General features: G+C 51.9%; 1 protein-coding gene across 8 annotated transcripts in view; it reads left to right on the forward strand.

Annotated features, from left to right (window-relative positions):
- The window catches only part of MYO9B (myosin IXB), an 86,899-nt gene that overhangs the window by 43,782 nt on the left and 28,365 nt on the right, over positions 1-14,752 (forward strand). For all 8 annotated transcript variants that reach the window (XM_058563650.1, XM_058563651.1, XM_058563654.1 and 5 more), the window contains exons 3-11: positions 2,016-2,110; positions 7,181-7,243; positions 7,737-7,836; positions 8,100-8,200; positions 9,967-10,096; positions 11,094-11,183; positions 12,590-12,706; positions 13,031-13,165; positions 14,211-14,332. In XM_058563650.1, coding sequence (XP_058419633.1) covers positions 2,016-2,110; positions 7,181-7,243; positions 7,737-7,836; positions 8,100-8,200; positions 9,967-10,096; positions 11,094-11,183; positions 12,590-12,706; positions 13,031-13,165; positions 14,211-14,332 — 953 coding nt within the window. The remainder of the gene's footprint in view (positions 1-2,015; positions 2,111-7,180; positions 7,244-7,736; positions 7,837-8,099; positions 8,201-9,966; positions 10,097-11,093; positions 11,184-12,589; positions 12,707-13,030; positions 13,166-14,210; positions 14,333-14,752) is intronic.

Raw genomic sequence — 14,752 nt, forward strand, 5'->3', positions numbered from 1 at the left:
CCATCCTGAAAGGACCCCCCTTCCCAGGGCCAGGTTGCCTGTCTAGCCGCTCCTTTGTTGTCACTCTCCTGCTTGGCACGTGGTGGTTGGCTCAGGTTTTACAGCAAGGCCCATTCCTGGGGTCTGAAGCCCCTGGGGCAGCGGGGCAGGAAGTCACTCCTCCCGTGACCTGCTCAGCCAGGAGCGTGACTGGCACATGGGCCCAGCCGGGGCCGCTATCCTGATGGAGAGCTCTGCTGAATGGAGCTGTTTTCTAAGGAAGTATGCCGAGCCTTTCAGCAGACGCTTTTTTATGGGGCTTCTGCCTTCAGGCTGCCACACCGGAAGCTCTGATCAGTGGTCGACCTGCATCCATCCTCCTGCAGGATGAGGTCTTCAAGAAAATTCCATCTTCTCTCTGTGTCTCCCTGTTCCTGACTCCCCTGCAAGCTTGGCTGCCTCTCCCTGCCCTGCCCTCGTCCCCCTGCCCACCAGACCCTCAAACCTCCCCCTGCAGTGGACCTTGGCAGTGGCCTTGCCACCTGCTCCCTGCTGCAGCCTCACTCCCTCCCAGCCTCTTTGCAGGGCTCTGCCTCTCCAAACAGGAGCGTCATCAGCCTGACACCCTTCTTGCTGCCGCCAAGCTTGCTTTTCTGTGTGTGACTACTCTGAGGCGTTTCTCCCCGTCACCCCTTCCCCAGCCGCTGAGGCCACGAAGACTTGAGTGGCTGAGCACCAGGCTCCGTGACCAGCTCTGCCTCTCTCACCTCGTCTCTCCAGCCGTGCCGCCCCCACCTGCACAGGCCTCTCTCTCTTTGAAACAGGGAACCCACCCCCCGGGGCTCCTGCCCTGCCCCGCGTTCCCCCAAGGCTCCATCACACCCTCTCCCAGTCAGTCCCTCCCTTGTGGGGGTTGGTGCCACGTGGGAAGGGGGCACTCTTGGAACCTTGGCAGGGGACGGGGGTGTTCTACGTCATAATCTGGTTGGTGGTCATGTGGGAAGCCCCAGGGCATATTTTCCTCTATGTATTGGGAATGCAGCCCTGGCACACAGTGAAAGAAGCCAGACACAAAAGGCCACATTGTATGATCCCATTTATATGAAATATCAATTACAGGTAAATCCATAGAGACAGAAAGCAGATTAGTGGCTGCCAGGGCTGGAGAGGGGGGATGGGGAGTGACTACTGATGGGGATGGAGTCTCTTTTTTGGGGTGATGGAAATATTCTAAAACTAGATAGACGTGGTGGTTGTACAACATTGTGAATGTGCTAAATGCCACTGAATTATTCACTTTAAAATGGTTAGTTTTATGTTATGCTAATTTTACCCCAATTAAAAACAAAAATTGCTGTGAACCCACTTGTTGTCCCATGGAATTGCAAGACCCCTCCAGAGTGGGACCTGTCCCCACATCTGCTCTGTCACAGCCAGCTTGGTGTGCCTGGCCTGGAGCCTGTGTCAACCCAGGACCCAGCAAACTCCTTCTGGAAAGGGCCAGATAGTAAATGTTTTCAGCTTTGTAGGCCATACGGTCTCTGTCACAGCGACTCTGCCATTGCAGCACAAAAACAGCTGCGGATGATCCGTAAATGAACAGGCCTGGCTGTGTGCCAATAAAACTTCATTTATAGATACTGACATGTGAATAGCATTTTCACACGTCAGGAAATACTACTCTTCTTTGGGTTTTTTTTTTAACCATTTACAAATATAAAAACCTCTCTTGGCCCACAGGCCAGAGTTTACTACATGAACGATTATAACTAAAAGAGAATTCTGATGATTGGCATTTTTAACGTGAAAAACATAACACTTGAGCCATCCCACAGCCCAGACACAGAGAGAAAGCATAAGTACTGTGGAGCGTGCAGGGCTACGTGCCTGCGTGTTTTCTCCATCTCATCTGGGCCATTGTGGGACTTCCAGTGACCAAGTGTCCGCCACACCCCGAGGGAGCTCTGAGGCTCCTGGCTGAGGCCAGTGGACGTATCATCCTCATGATCTGAAACCCGCCTCTGTTTTCCTTGCAGGCTTTCGGGAATGCCAAAACAGCCCACAACAACAATTCCAGCCGATTCGGGAAATTCATTCAGGTCAACTACCTGGAGAGCGGCATTGTGAGAGGGTGAGTCGGCAGCCACCTGCGCTGTGCGCTCTAGCCCTGGTCTGGGATCTTGGGCGTCCCTGCAGGGGGAGCCGGCCCCAGGAGCTCAGTGCTGAAATCGTGGCGATGCAGACATTTGTGAATGGAACAGGGACGTGAGTGTGATTTTAAGTTGTTGATGTGAAGGTCTGAGTGGTGGGTCGAGGTGAGAAGTGTACGTAGGGGAGGGGCTGCGCCTGCATAACTGACCCTGCCATCACCAGGGGCTTCAAGCGTGGGCCCAGGTGCCCACGGAATAGGTACAGTGAGCTTGAGGTGCTAGCATGATGGGATTTGCTAAAATCAGGCAGGGACAGACCAACTTATTTCCTGGTTTGATGAGGTTTCTAATTCAGTAGGTCTGGAGAGGCCACAGGCAGAGTTGATGTGGACTCTGGCATTTGCCAAACATGTACCCCTTTAGCCAGAAGGAGACATGATGCTGGGTAGCAGAGTGAGGTGGTTGTCCAGGGAGGTAATGAAGGGTGGGTGGGTGGATGGATGGGAAGGAGGAGGAGGGTGGATAGATTGATGGTTGGCTTGATGGATGGGTGGGTGGGTAGATGTATGTATTCATGAGTGGACAGGTAGATTCCTGAGTGGATGGATAGATTCACGGATGGATTTGTTGGTAGATGGGTAGTTTCATGGGTGGATGGTGGGGGGCTGATGGATTCATGGGTATGTGAGTGGGTAGTGGATGGGTGGTAACTGGACTGTGAAGGTGGTTGCCTGTGGAAGTAAAAACAGACCAGCATTTTGTGCCATAAATATGAATTCTTTAGGTGAAGCCACAGTTACTTCAACTGAGTGTGTACCATTGACATTCTGTTCATTTGCGCCCTATGCAGTGGTTGTGCTTATGAAGAATATCTGGCAGCTTTGTGCAATGAGTTAATGTTATAGTATTTAAGTCATAATGTCATTTCAGAATTCAGGATTTTTTTTTTCTTTAATAACTGTATATGCTGGGTAGTTTCAATTGGTAAAAAAAAAAGTAATTATGATTTGATACTATATAGTGTTTTGGATTTTTTTAAATATGCAAAGGTCTTATGAGCTGATAAAACTATTTCAAAGTTAAAAAAAAAGGTGTTTTGGCATGGTCCATTGCCTGGTTACTCGCAGGAATGCTCTGCTGCTCCCCATCCTGGTGTGAGGGTCTGCGGTGACAGTGGGATTGGTAGAGGTTCCACGTGATGCTCTGAGCAGTGAGGTGAGAAGCCCTGAATGTTAGACGTAGGGAGACCTGAGCAACAGGCCCCTGGAGGCTGAGAGAAGGCACCAGCATTTCGGGAAGGGAGGAGTCCTCGGGGGTGATGGGGACAGGGGATTGATTGCCAAGTCTCTAGGGTCTTCTGTCCGTCTGAACCTGACTGATGATCGTGTCACCCAACGGTTCACATTCAAGACGTGAACAGGAACGTTTATTTTCCCAAATCCTTCAGCCTCTGGCTTCTTTCCTTGTTTCCCCGCAGGCTCCAGTGGGCAGTGGTATGGGTGAGAGGCTTGATAAATGCCTGGTCTTCTCCAGCCCCTCAGCCCTCAGGGGCACTGGGACGCAGGTGATTCTCCCCTGCCCTCAGCCCCTGCAGGATGTCTCCCGTCTCCGAGCACTGCTGGGCCCCAGCTCGGCACCTACCTGGTGGGCACCACCACCTACCACAGGGTATGCCCTGATTAACCAGAGATACCTGCAGCAAGCCTCCTGTCCCCACTTGCCTTTTCTCCGCAAAGACCCTCACCTCTATTTTTTTTTCTTTTGGTGAGGAAGATTAGCCCTGGCAACATCTGTTGCCAGTCCTCCTCTTTGCTGAGGAAGATGGTCCCTGAGCTAACATTCGTGCCCATCTTCCTCTATTTTATATGTGGGACGCCTGCCACAGCATGGCTTGATAAGTGGCCTAGGTCCATGCCTGGGATCCGAACCTGCAAACCCTGGGCCGCCGAAGCAGAGTGCGTGAACTTAACCACTACGCCACTAGGCCGGCCCCCTCACCTCTTATTTTAAAACTTTTTTTCTTGGGCCAGCCCCGGTGTCCTACTGGTTAAGTTCAGTGCACTCCACTTCAGTGGCCTGGGTTCAGTTCCTGGGCGCAGACCTACACCACTCATGCGTCAGTGGCCATGCTGTGGCAGCGGCTCACATACAAAAAGAGAAAGACTGGCCGCGGATGTTAGCTCAGAGCGAATCTTCCTTAGCAAACAAATTTTTCTCCCATGGATCCATATTTTGCACAGCTGTATCTGCTGCATGGCAGAGCCTCTGGCCAGCAAGACATGCCCACAGTGTCTTTTTGGGCAGATGACACAGAATTATACTGTTTATACAGTTCCAGGGGCTCCCTTGGGGACACAGAGATGCTAAGAGGCTGCCTCACGTTTTCCCAGGTCCTGGGCTGGCTCTGCAGGCCATGGGCCAGATGCCAGAGCCTTTGCTCCAGCATCCCCCTCCTCCTCCTGCAGCTGTCTCCTCCATGTGGTCTCTGTGATGTCCTGGGGCTGCTGTAACAAAGTTCCACAAACCAGGTAGCTTAAAACAACAAGAATTTCTTCTCTCACAGTTCTGGAGGCCAGAAACCCAAAATCAGATGTGGGCAGGGCCATGCCTCCTCTGGAGGCTCTAGGGCAGGGTCCTTCCTGGCCTCTTCCAGCTTCTGGGAGCTCCAGGCGTTTGTCGGCTTGTGGCTGCCTCACTCCAGTCTCTGCCTCCGTTGTCACATGGCTTCCTTCTCTGTGTCTCTCTGTTCTCTTCTATCTTTTAGGACACTTGTCCTTGGGTTTAGGGTCCACCTGGATCGTGGAGGATGATTGCATCTCCAGATCCTTCACTTAATTACGTTTGCAAAGACCCTTTTTCCAGATAAGGTCACAGTCACAGGTTTCAGGTGGACTTATCTTCTGGGGTCCACCATTCCACCCGGTACACCGGCAAGGGCTGGTCCAGCCTGCCCCACCCACCTCAGGCTCCCATCAAGCACAGTGCCAGTGGCCTTCAGTGGCCAGATCTCATAGACCAGCTCTTGAGAGTGGTATCTGTGGATTCAGGAAAGGAAGTCCCACCTTGGCCCATGACCATGGCCTGCCCACGCTCTGAGGAAGGAGGTGCACTTCCTGTCCAGGGAGCGGCTGCAGCCAGCACACAAGGAGCAGGCTCAGACCCGCTTCTGCTTTTGGGCAAGTGACATTCGCTTCTCAGTGCCGTTTCCCACTGAGGCCAAGGGTCGGGGCAGTCCAAGCCTTTCCCCAGTTCCCCAATTTGCAAGGCCTCGTCTTCCTGTGGGTTCAAGGGCTTGGTGCTGGGGGATCCCTGGCTCCCTGCAAGACCCCTGTAGGGTCCTGGGCCCCCAAAATGATCAGGAGAGGGAAGGGCCTATCGTCAGTCAGACGACCGCTCAGTGCTAGTGAGGGGTCGCCGTCCTCCCCAGACGCTGACACACACAGGGAATCGGCCACAGGTTGAGCTTCAAACACGCATCTGATTCTAGAACCAGATGCAGCCTCTCTCCCCAGGAAAACAAACTGCCGATAACTAGATAGTTATTGGCCAGAGGAAGAATGGAAGAAAAGGCGGGTTTGAAAGAAGAGAGGACGCAGGCTGAGCCCTTGGAAACCCTCCCGCCCGTGCATGTTGTGTGGGCAGCGTGCGTCCAGAGCGAGGCTGCAGATAGAGGACTGCTGTCCTGGAGAGACAGGCAGGCAGCGTGCAGCAAGCCCTAGCCACACGCCAGCTGCATCTCCTGTAAAACGGGATGGGCTCAGATGGGGGTGGCCTGCAGACCCGCCCAGCTCACACACTTGGTGATAGTCAATCCCATGAGGTCCCCGCCGGGCCCCCTCACTCCTGTGGGGTCCCGGGCAGCTTCTGCAATTTTTAGCACCTTGTCCATCAGTGGGAGCCACAGTGTCCAGCCTGGAGAGTGGGAGGATCCAGGGCATTAAATCCTTGCAAAACAGTGCCTAGAACATAATAGATCCTCAAGGAACGTTCGACGTTGCTACTACTGGTGTTGAGAGTGGGGCTGCAGAGGTGCCTGGTCCCTGCCCCAGGGCCCACAAAGCCTCATGGACCCATGTCCATCAAATGTCTATCAGCTGATGAACGGATAAACGAAACATAGTGTGTCCACATATGTGGAATATTATTCCATCATAAAAAGAAATGAAATTCTGATCCATGCTACAACGTGGCTAAATCTCAGAATCTTTGGGCTGAGTGGAAGAAGACAGACACAGTATACATACTGAATGATTCTAGTTCTTTATAATTCTGGGAAACCCAGGCTACTCTATAGTGGGATTGCTTAGTGGCTGTTGGAGTTAGGGGTGGGGAGGAATGGCAGAGGACCAGGGAGGCTTTTCCAGAGGATGGACGTGTTCATATTTTGATCGTGGTCGTGGGCTCACGGGTGTTTGCATGTGTCAGAACTCTCAAATCACACATTTTAAGTTTATTGTGCATCAGTTACACCTAATAAAGATGTTTTTAAAAGTTGTGTGAATTATGAAAGGACCCAGTCAGAACTCATCACATTGCACACTTGAAGTATGTACAGTTATGTATATCAGTAGTCAGTAAAGCTGTTACAACATAGAAAAATGAACCCGTCGTCTTATATTCAGATTTTCTATTGGAGAAACATTTAATTGCTGGGGAAATGGAGGGGGGGCGACCTGCCGGTATTGTTCCTGAGCACGTGGCACAATCCCTCCGGTTCCCACTGCTGGGGGGTGGTGGTCCCTACGTGAGGCCACATCAGCTTCGTGCAGTGGTCAGCCCAGATCCGGTCTGGGGAGCAGAAGTGGCCAGCCTAGGTTCCTTGTTTTTACAGATGATAGTCGTAGGGCTAGGCGACATTTAGGGTGGTTATATTTGCGACAGTTGGGTGATTGATTGTATTTACAATGCTTAAGGTGAGTATATTTAGGGGCCTGTATTTACCTTGTGTCGAAGGAAGTTAATCCGTAGCTGGCTTCACCGTGGAAACAAATTACTCTAGTTCTTCAAGGAAACAATATTAAAATGTAACCTTCTATTCCTTCTAATAACAGAGCTGTTGTTGAAAAATACCTGCTTGAGAAGTCTCGCTTGGTCTCCCGGGAGAAGGATGAGAGGTAGGAGGGGTCTCCTCAGACCCCCACCACTGCCTCCTTCCCTGCGAAAGGGAAAAGCAGAGGTGGGGAGAGCAGGGGCCGAGGCCACTCTCCCAGGAGCCGGGCCTGTGCTGTGGCCATACTTTGCACTCATGCCTCCTAAGCTATCTTTTAGTACTTATTTTTGTGCCTCTCTGGGGCTTTTACCCAGAGTTGGTGCTCAGATGTCTGCCAAAATGTGGTGACGTTAGAAGCGTCTCTGATGCACCAGTGAGCAAGACGTGCGCTCCCTCCTCCCAAATCTCCTCACTGGAGAAGCTTAGGGTGTAGTGGTTTTGTTTTTTGGGGGTTTTTTAAGACATAATAAGAATCGACATATTGTCTCAAATTTATACGTATTTGAGGTGCTTTTTCCTCTTTGGCATGGCCTCCACAGCAATATTAGTAGTAGTTTGAAGAGTAGCTGGTGGTTGGCCTCCAAAAACGACCTTTTTCTCCTAATTCTGACCCACAGGAACTACCACGTGTTTTATTATTTGTTACTTGGCGTCAGCGAGGAAGAGCGTCAAGAATTTCAGCTCAAGCAGCCTGAAGATTATTTCTACCTCAACCAGGTAAACAGCCCGAGCCCTGGCCACAAATACCACCTCTGTTCCCCACGGGCTGTTTACGCACCACAGGGAGGCCAGAGGCCGGCTGCCTTGGCCCTCTCCGGCCCCCAAACTGGCTCCAAGGAGCCCGAGAGGAGGCGGCATAAAGGAGTCCATTCATTTCCTGTGTCCAGGGCCCTGCCCCCTTGGTTCCAGCCAAAATCATTCTCACACGCCACCCTCACCGGCCCAGAAATACCCAGAGTGTCTCCAACCTTGCTTTTCAGCATAACTTGAAGATTGAAGATGGAGAAGACCTGAAGCACGACTTTGAAAGACTCAAGCAGGCCATGGAGATGGTGGGCTTCCTCCCCGCCACCAAGAAGCAGTAAGTGGGCAGGCCAGCTGCCCTGCCATCTCCCGCACGGGTGCCCCTAGTCTTACCAGTCACTCTAAGGTCTGACGACAGCCCCGTGGGAGCCACACTGAGGAGACCAGCCCAGTGGCAGTGAGCACATGGAAGGGACTCTCATTGTTAGTCAGTGGGGGAGGCCAATTAAAACCACAGGGGCTTTTGCCCAACAATGTGAATATACTGAACACTATGAAACTGTACGCTTAAAAATGGTTAAGATGGCAAATTTTGTATGATGTGTATTTTACCACAGTTAAAAATTTCCTTTAATTTTTAAAAACCACACGGGGTACTCTTCACACCTGCCTGGGCGGCCAGTATACCCGGAGGGAACCGCCCACACGCTGCTGGAGGGTGCAAATCGGGCCAACCACTTTGGAAAACCATTTGGCGGTTTTTGCTACAGATGTATATACAACAACAAAACGCATCCATTTGCTCACCCAAAGGAACGCACACTAATGCATGCAGCAGCCTCGTTTCTAACAGCGCCAAAACCTGGACACGCCCCCGTATGTCCACCAATGGGATTAAATAAACAGATTACGATATATCTGTGCAAGGGTTGGCAGACTTTCTGGAGGGGGCCAGATAGTAAATATTTTCAGCTTCGCAGGCCGGACGGTCTCTGCTGCATATTCTTCTCTGCATTTTTTGTTTTGTTTTTTAATGACCCTTTAAAAACTTAAGAACCATTCTTGGCTCAGGGGCCCAACAAAAACTGGCTGACTCCTGGACTGCTACACGCACAGCAGTGGTTCTCATCTGGGGCCGATTCTGCTCCTGGGGGACACTTGGTCTTGTCTGAAGACATTTTCAGTTGTCATACTACGTGGGGGTCGGGGAGGACACTGCTACTGGCATCTAGTGGGTGGTGGCCAGGGATGCTGCTCAACATCCCACAGTGCACAGAACAGTGCCCTCCCCCACCCCCAGCAAAGAAGAGCAGCCCCCAGTGTCAGCAGGGCCGAGGCTGCCACATTGAGAGTGAGCAGACTGAGACTGCAGTACAGGCGTCGCACCTCCACAGCACAGTCTTTGAGTGACAGCCCAGACACAACTATGGAGGATTTCATTGACGTCAAGTTCACGGTCAGAGTTAGACATCAGGACAGCGGTTTCTGGTGCCTAGAGTGTTCTAGTCCTTGGTCTGAGTGGTCGTTACAGAGATCTGTACATTTTGTGACAATACATCAAGCTCTACACTTGGGAATTGTGTGCTTTTTCTTATGTGCATGTTAAGCTTCCATAAAAAAAAAATTGGGGGCCAGGCCCATGGCGTAGCAGTTAAGTTTGCATGCTCGGCTTCGGCAGCCCACGTTTCACGGGTTCAGATCCTGGGTGTGGACCTACGCACTGCTCATCAAGCCATGCTGAGGTGGCGTCCCACATAGAACTAGAAGGGCCTACAACTAGGATACACACCCACGTACTGGGGCTTTGGGGAGAAAAAAGACAAAGAGGAAGATTGGCAACAGAGGTTAGCTCAGGGCCAATCTTCCTCAAAAAAAAAAAAAAAACAAATTTTACGCCCTCTGCATCTTAAAAGAAGACTTGTTGAGATGTCTGTCTATAGAGCCACATTCCAGAGACAGTCCCCAGGAGAAAGCAAAGGTTTTTAAACTTCATGTGTTCTGACTAGAATTTGCTGGTTTTATGAATTCCGCTCAGTTCCCTGGAAGCTTCTGTCATCTTAGGATTGTGGAAACTGCCCAACCTCGGCTTTTATTCTCTCCCAGAATTTTTTCGGTCCTATCAGCCATCCTGTACCTGGGCAATGTCACTTACAAGAAGAGAGCCACGGGCCGAGACGAAGGCCTGGAGGTCGGGCCCCCCGAGGTGCTGGACACGCTGTCGCAGCTCCTGAAGGTAGTGCTCCCTGCCCTCACGCCTGCGGCGGCCAAGGACCTAGAATGTCCTGCATGGGCCGAGCGTCTGTAAACGGAAGCCTGCCTGCCTGCTTCCTCCTGCGTCTCTGCAGTGTCCCTTCCTCATTTCTGAAGGACTCCCTCCTGGGCAGCTCCTCCCACCTCAGCCCCTCACACAAAAGTCTCTTTAAAACCATAATTTGATCAGTGAGGTCGTTTTCTCATTGGACCTGCGATCCCCTTGTCCACTGGTTCTCAAACCCCGAGGCACCGGGCACTGTCAGGAGGCATTTTTGGTTGTCACAACCTGGGGGGTGCTACTGGCAGCTAGTGGGTGGAGGCCAGGGATGCTGCTTAGCACCCCACAGTGCACAGGACTGCCTCCCACAGCGAAGAATGATCCAGGCCCCATGTCAGTGGTGCCGAGGCTGAGGAGTCCTGTGCTTGTCTGTCTGTTCTCTAAGCTGTATTCCGTCTGTGGCTCTGCTTGAAGAAGGGGTGCCTGCGGGTGGGAGCCCCTCTTCTCTTGTGTTCACGGGGATGAGTTTGCACGCCTGCCAGGAAATCAGCCAGCTTCTCCTGCCCCTGCTCCTGACTGCCGCTGGCTTGTGGAGGGGGCTCGGTGGTCGGCGGCGGACGAGCCCCTCACCCAGACCCCGCACAGAAGCCAGGAACCCGCTCCAGCAGCCATAAATGCAGGTTGCCAGACAGCGCGTGGGTCTGTGGCCTGCAGTGACACCCAGGCCTCTGCAGCCACACTCCCAGGGCCATTGACCGTGGTCGTGGGTGAGCCTGTGGGTGTGATCATTCTTTAACCCGCCAAGCGTAGCACGGCACAGGTCAGCAGCCCCTGAAGTGGGCTTTGAGCCCACTTCCCGGCATAGCTCCTGGGAGTCCTTTGCCCTCAAAGGCTTCGGGCCTGGCCTCAGTGACCTGAGGACCCACCTGACAAGGTCTCCATCCCCTACCCCTTCTCTCCCTCCTTGACCTTGAAACAGGTGAAGCGAGAAATCTTGGTGGAGGTTCTGACCAAAAGAAAAACGGTGACCGCCAACGACAAACTCATCCTGCCCTACAGTCTCAGCGAGGTGAGCGCTGCCCTGGGCTCTTGCGGGACGCCAGGCCCCAAAATATGAGTGCAGGGGGTCCTTCAGAAACAGCTGACCTAGGTGGTCTTTTTCCTGTCCCTAAAGTGGCAGAGGGGAGCCCTGGCAGTGCCTCTGGTTTTCATGTGAGCTCAGGCACGGCACAAACCAGCTTATACACAAACTGCGGCCCAAGGGCCAGAACTTGAGCAATGTGTGTTCATCTCAGTGTTTCCAGCTGCTCAGTAGGCATGCTAGTTCTCACCGGCAGAGGATGGCTACCTGCGGCCCAAAGGCCAAATCTGGCCCACCACTTGCTTTTGTAAATAAAGTTTTATTGGCAGACAGCCACGCCTATTTGTTTCTGTGTTGCTTTCCTGCTACAGTGGCAGAGCTGAGTAGTTGCAACAGAGACTGTCTGGCCTGCAAAGCTGAGAATATTGACTCTCTGGCCCTTTCCAGAAAAAGTTTGCCAACCCCAGGACTGGAACATGACCTTTACAATCCTTATGTGGGTCCCTAAAGCTTGATAAGATGCCTCTCTCTGGCCTCTGCCCCAGCCTGGATGTTTTCTTTGTGGTGTGTTTCTCTTGCGTTTCTACGTCTCAAGAGCAATGTGACTTGCAGCTTGCAGCTTAGATAGCAGCAGGAAAGTACCTAGCCATTGGGGGGATTTTTAGCTGATGGTGGAAGCTGCTTGGGCATCTTAAGCATGCACCGTGGACAGTCTGAGCCCCACGGGCAGAGGCACGAGGTGCTATGGTATAGGAAAGTTGCTGCAGGACGTCTGAGGCCCCAGCAGCACAGCTGCCCCCAGAGGGGCCCTGCTGAGTGAAGGACGCCAGGTGCGGGGCTGCGTCCCGCGCAGCTCCATTTCCACAACTTTCTGGGAAAGGCAAAACCAGAGGGATGTGTTCTAGATGTTAATTGCCGCCAAGTACATCCGTCACAACTTAGATCTCAGGAAAACGAAGGAATTTCATATATGTAAACTAGACTTCAATACGCTGTTAAAAAATTTTTTTAAAGCCATTGCTGCTTTTGCTCACACAATGGCAGCCCCATGTTCCTCCCAGAACTGCAAGGGGCCTGACTTTGAATCCAGCTCAGCGTCCTGGCTGGTTCTCCCACAGGGGCAGGCCCGGTGCCCTGCCGGAGCCTGCCTTCCACCCTCAGCAGTCCCCATGTTGCTCTGAGAAGCAAGCGAGCGAGCAAGACTTGACTGAACCACAAGCCACTGGGTCCAGGCTTCATGCTTTGTGCTTTGGTGTGCAAGGGTGTCCAAGGTGACAGGATGGCGTGCAGAGTGAGCAGGGGTGTGAAGATGAGTTGATCCCCATGTGTGCAGACATCGGGGTGATGCAGCATGGGGCCTGCCTTGCCAAATGTGATGCCCGCTGTGCCCACAGGCCATCACCGCCCGCGACTCCATGGCCAAGTCACTGTACAGTGCCCTGTTCGACTGGATTGTGCTGCGGATCAACCACGCCCTGCTCAATAAGAGGGACGTGGAAGAGTCCGTCTTGGTGAGTGACCCACCCCCACCCCGCCGCCCCACCAAGCTGGGCCTGCGGACCCTGTGCCCTCGGGGCCGTACACTTAAGCAGATGGCCTGTGATATCAGGAGCAAGGTGGCTGCAGTCAGTGCTGGGCGAGGGGCAAATTCCCCCCAGGGGCAGGCCCAGGGAACAAGAGGGTTTGCAATTCTCGGGTCCCAGCACAAAATGAAAACACAGGGCTCTGTGCTCAAATACTGCAGGGTCCAGGCAGCGACAACAGGCCTTCATGACCCAACAGGTCACTCCCGTGGGAGGACGCACCAGTAATCACCGCTTTCTCTGTCTCCCCAGTGCTTGTCTATCGGGGTCCTCGACATCTTCGGCTTTGAAGACTTCGAGAGGAACAGTTTTGAGCAGTTCTGCATCAACTATGCCAACGAGCAGCTGCAGTACTACTTCAACCAGCACATTTTCACGCTAGAGCAGGTACGGCAGCACCATCCTGCTGCCCGTCCAGCCCAAGGGGGCGGAATGAGCTAGAGCCAGGATTGCCCTTGGCTTCCTGTTTGTTGGTGATCTGCCGCAGAATTTTTCTCTGCAAAAGGGAAAGTCTGGGAAAATCCCGCCCGGCCGAGGATGGATGTTTTCAGGCACAGGTCAATTTGGCACCTTCTCTCTGCTCAAATGTGAAAGTCCTTTCAATGGGAAAGACATAGAGTTACCTTGTAGGGCTTTGCTTTGGTCAGCGATAATGATAATCTGTTGCATGTGTATTTTCACTACTCCTCAGCCATCTTTACCTACGTGTTGTCCTGCATGTTGATGATTCTGATGAGAGTAAAAACCGATGAGTTTATATAAATATTCAGTTGATTTTACTATGACGCCCTCTGGCTGTTGGTTGATCCAAATTGAGTTGTGCTGAAAGAGCAGAATACACAGCGGATTTCGAAGAAAGTTAACTTCATCCATTTGTTTTTACGTTTTTATACGTGACTGTTAGAAAATCTGAAGTTATATAGATTACTCACATTATATGACTATTGGTCCAGAACAGGGACTGGCAAATGGCAGCCCATGGGTCAAATCCGGCCCCATAACCTGTTTGTATAAATAAAGCTTTATTGGCACAGGGCCATTTACATATCGTCTGTGGCTGCTCTCAGGATACAATGGCAGAGCTGAAAATTGTCACAGACACCATCTGGCTCGTAAAGCCTAACATATTTACCAATCTAGGCCTTTACAGAGAAAGTTTGCTGACCCCTGGGTAATTTAAGTGTGGTTTATGCACCTTGTGTGGTAGATGTTTGAAGATGTGCATTCCTCTTTCCTGTTGTTGTTAATTTATCTAATAATTTCATGTATTATTGTATTTCTGTTGATGTGTTAATATGTATTGTATGTTATTTACACATTTATATATAAATGTATACATGCATACACAAATATGTTTATTACAACCTGTGCTGTGTGAACATTAACATAGCCGTGACATAGTGAAATTATTGGAAACCCCCGAACCCTGCAGGAAGAGTACCAGAGTGAAGGGATCTCGTGGCACAACATTGACTACTCGGACAATGTCGGCTGCATCCACCTCATCAGTAAGAAGCCCACTGGCCTCTTCTATCTGCTGGACGAAGAGAGCAAGTGAGTATCCACAGCCCAGTGCGTCTACAAACTTGGGCACTCGGTCTTGTTCCACAGCCCCCAGGGCCTTACCCCCAAATCCAAACCATCCTGAGAACTTCTGAGTTTCTCAGACTCATTTGGCCACAATTCCTGACCTCACATTTGCGAAACGCATGTACCATTCACCACAGAAATATTAACATCTGTGATAACTGTGAACTCTGAAACACACATGCCCAGAGTTCTCAGGAAAGATCACGGGACCTGAGTCTAGAAGCTGGGCATGGGGTTGGTGCATTTTTGCAAAGGGCAGTGTGTGGAATTGGGGGCCCAGAGGCTAGTCTCACTGCGCAGCCTGGCGCCCCTCGTCCCCAGGACACGGTGCCAGCAGGAGGGCTCTTGTGCGGTGCCCCATGCTTGGTTGCCCCACTGTGGTCA

The sequence above is a fragment of the Diceros bicornis genome, chromosome 20, assembly GCF_020826845.1.
Source record: "Diceros bicornis minor isolate mBicDic1 chromosome 20, mDicBic1.mat.cur, whole genome shotgun sequence".
Lineage (NCBI taxonomy): Eukaryota > Metazoa > Chordata > Mammalia > Perissodactyla > Rhinocerotidae > Diceros > Diceros bicornis.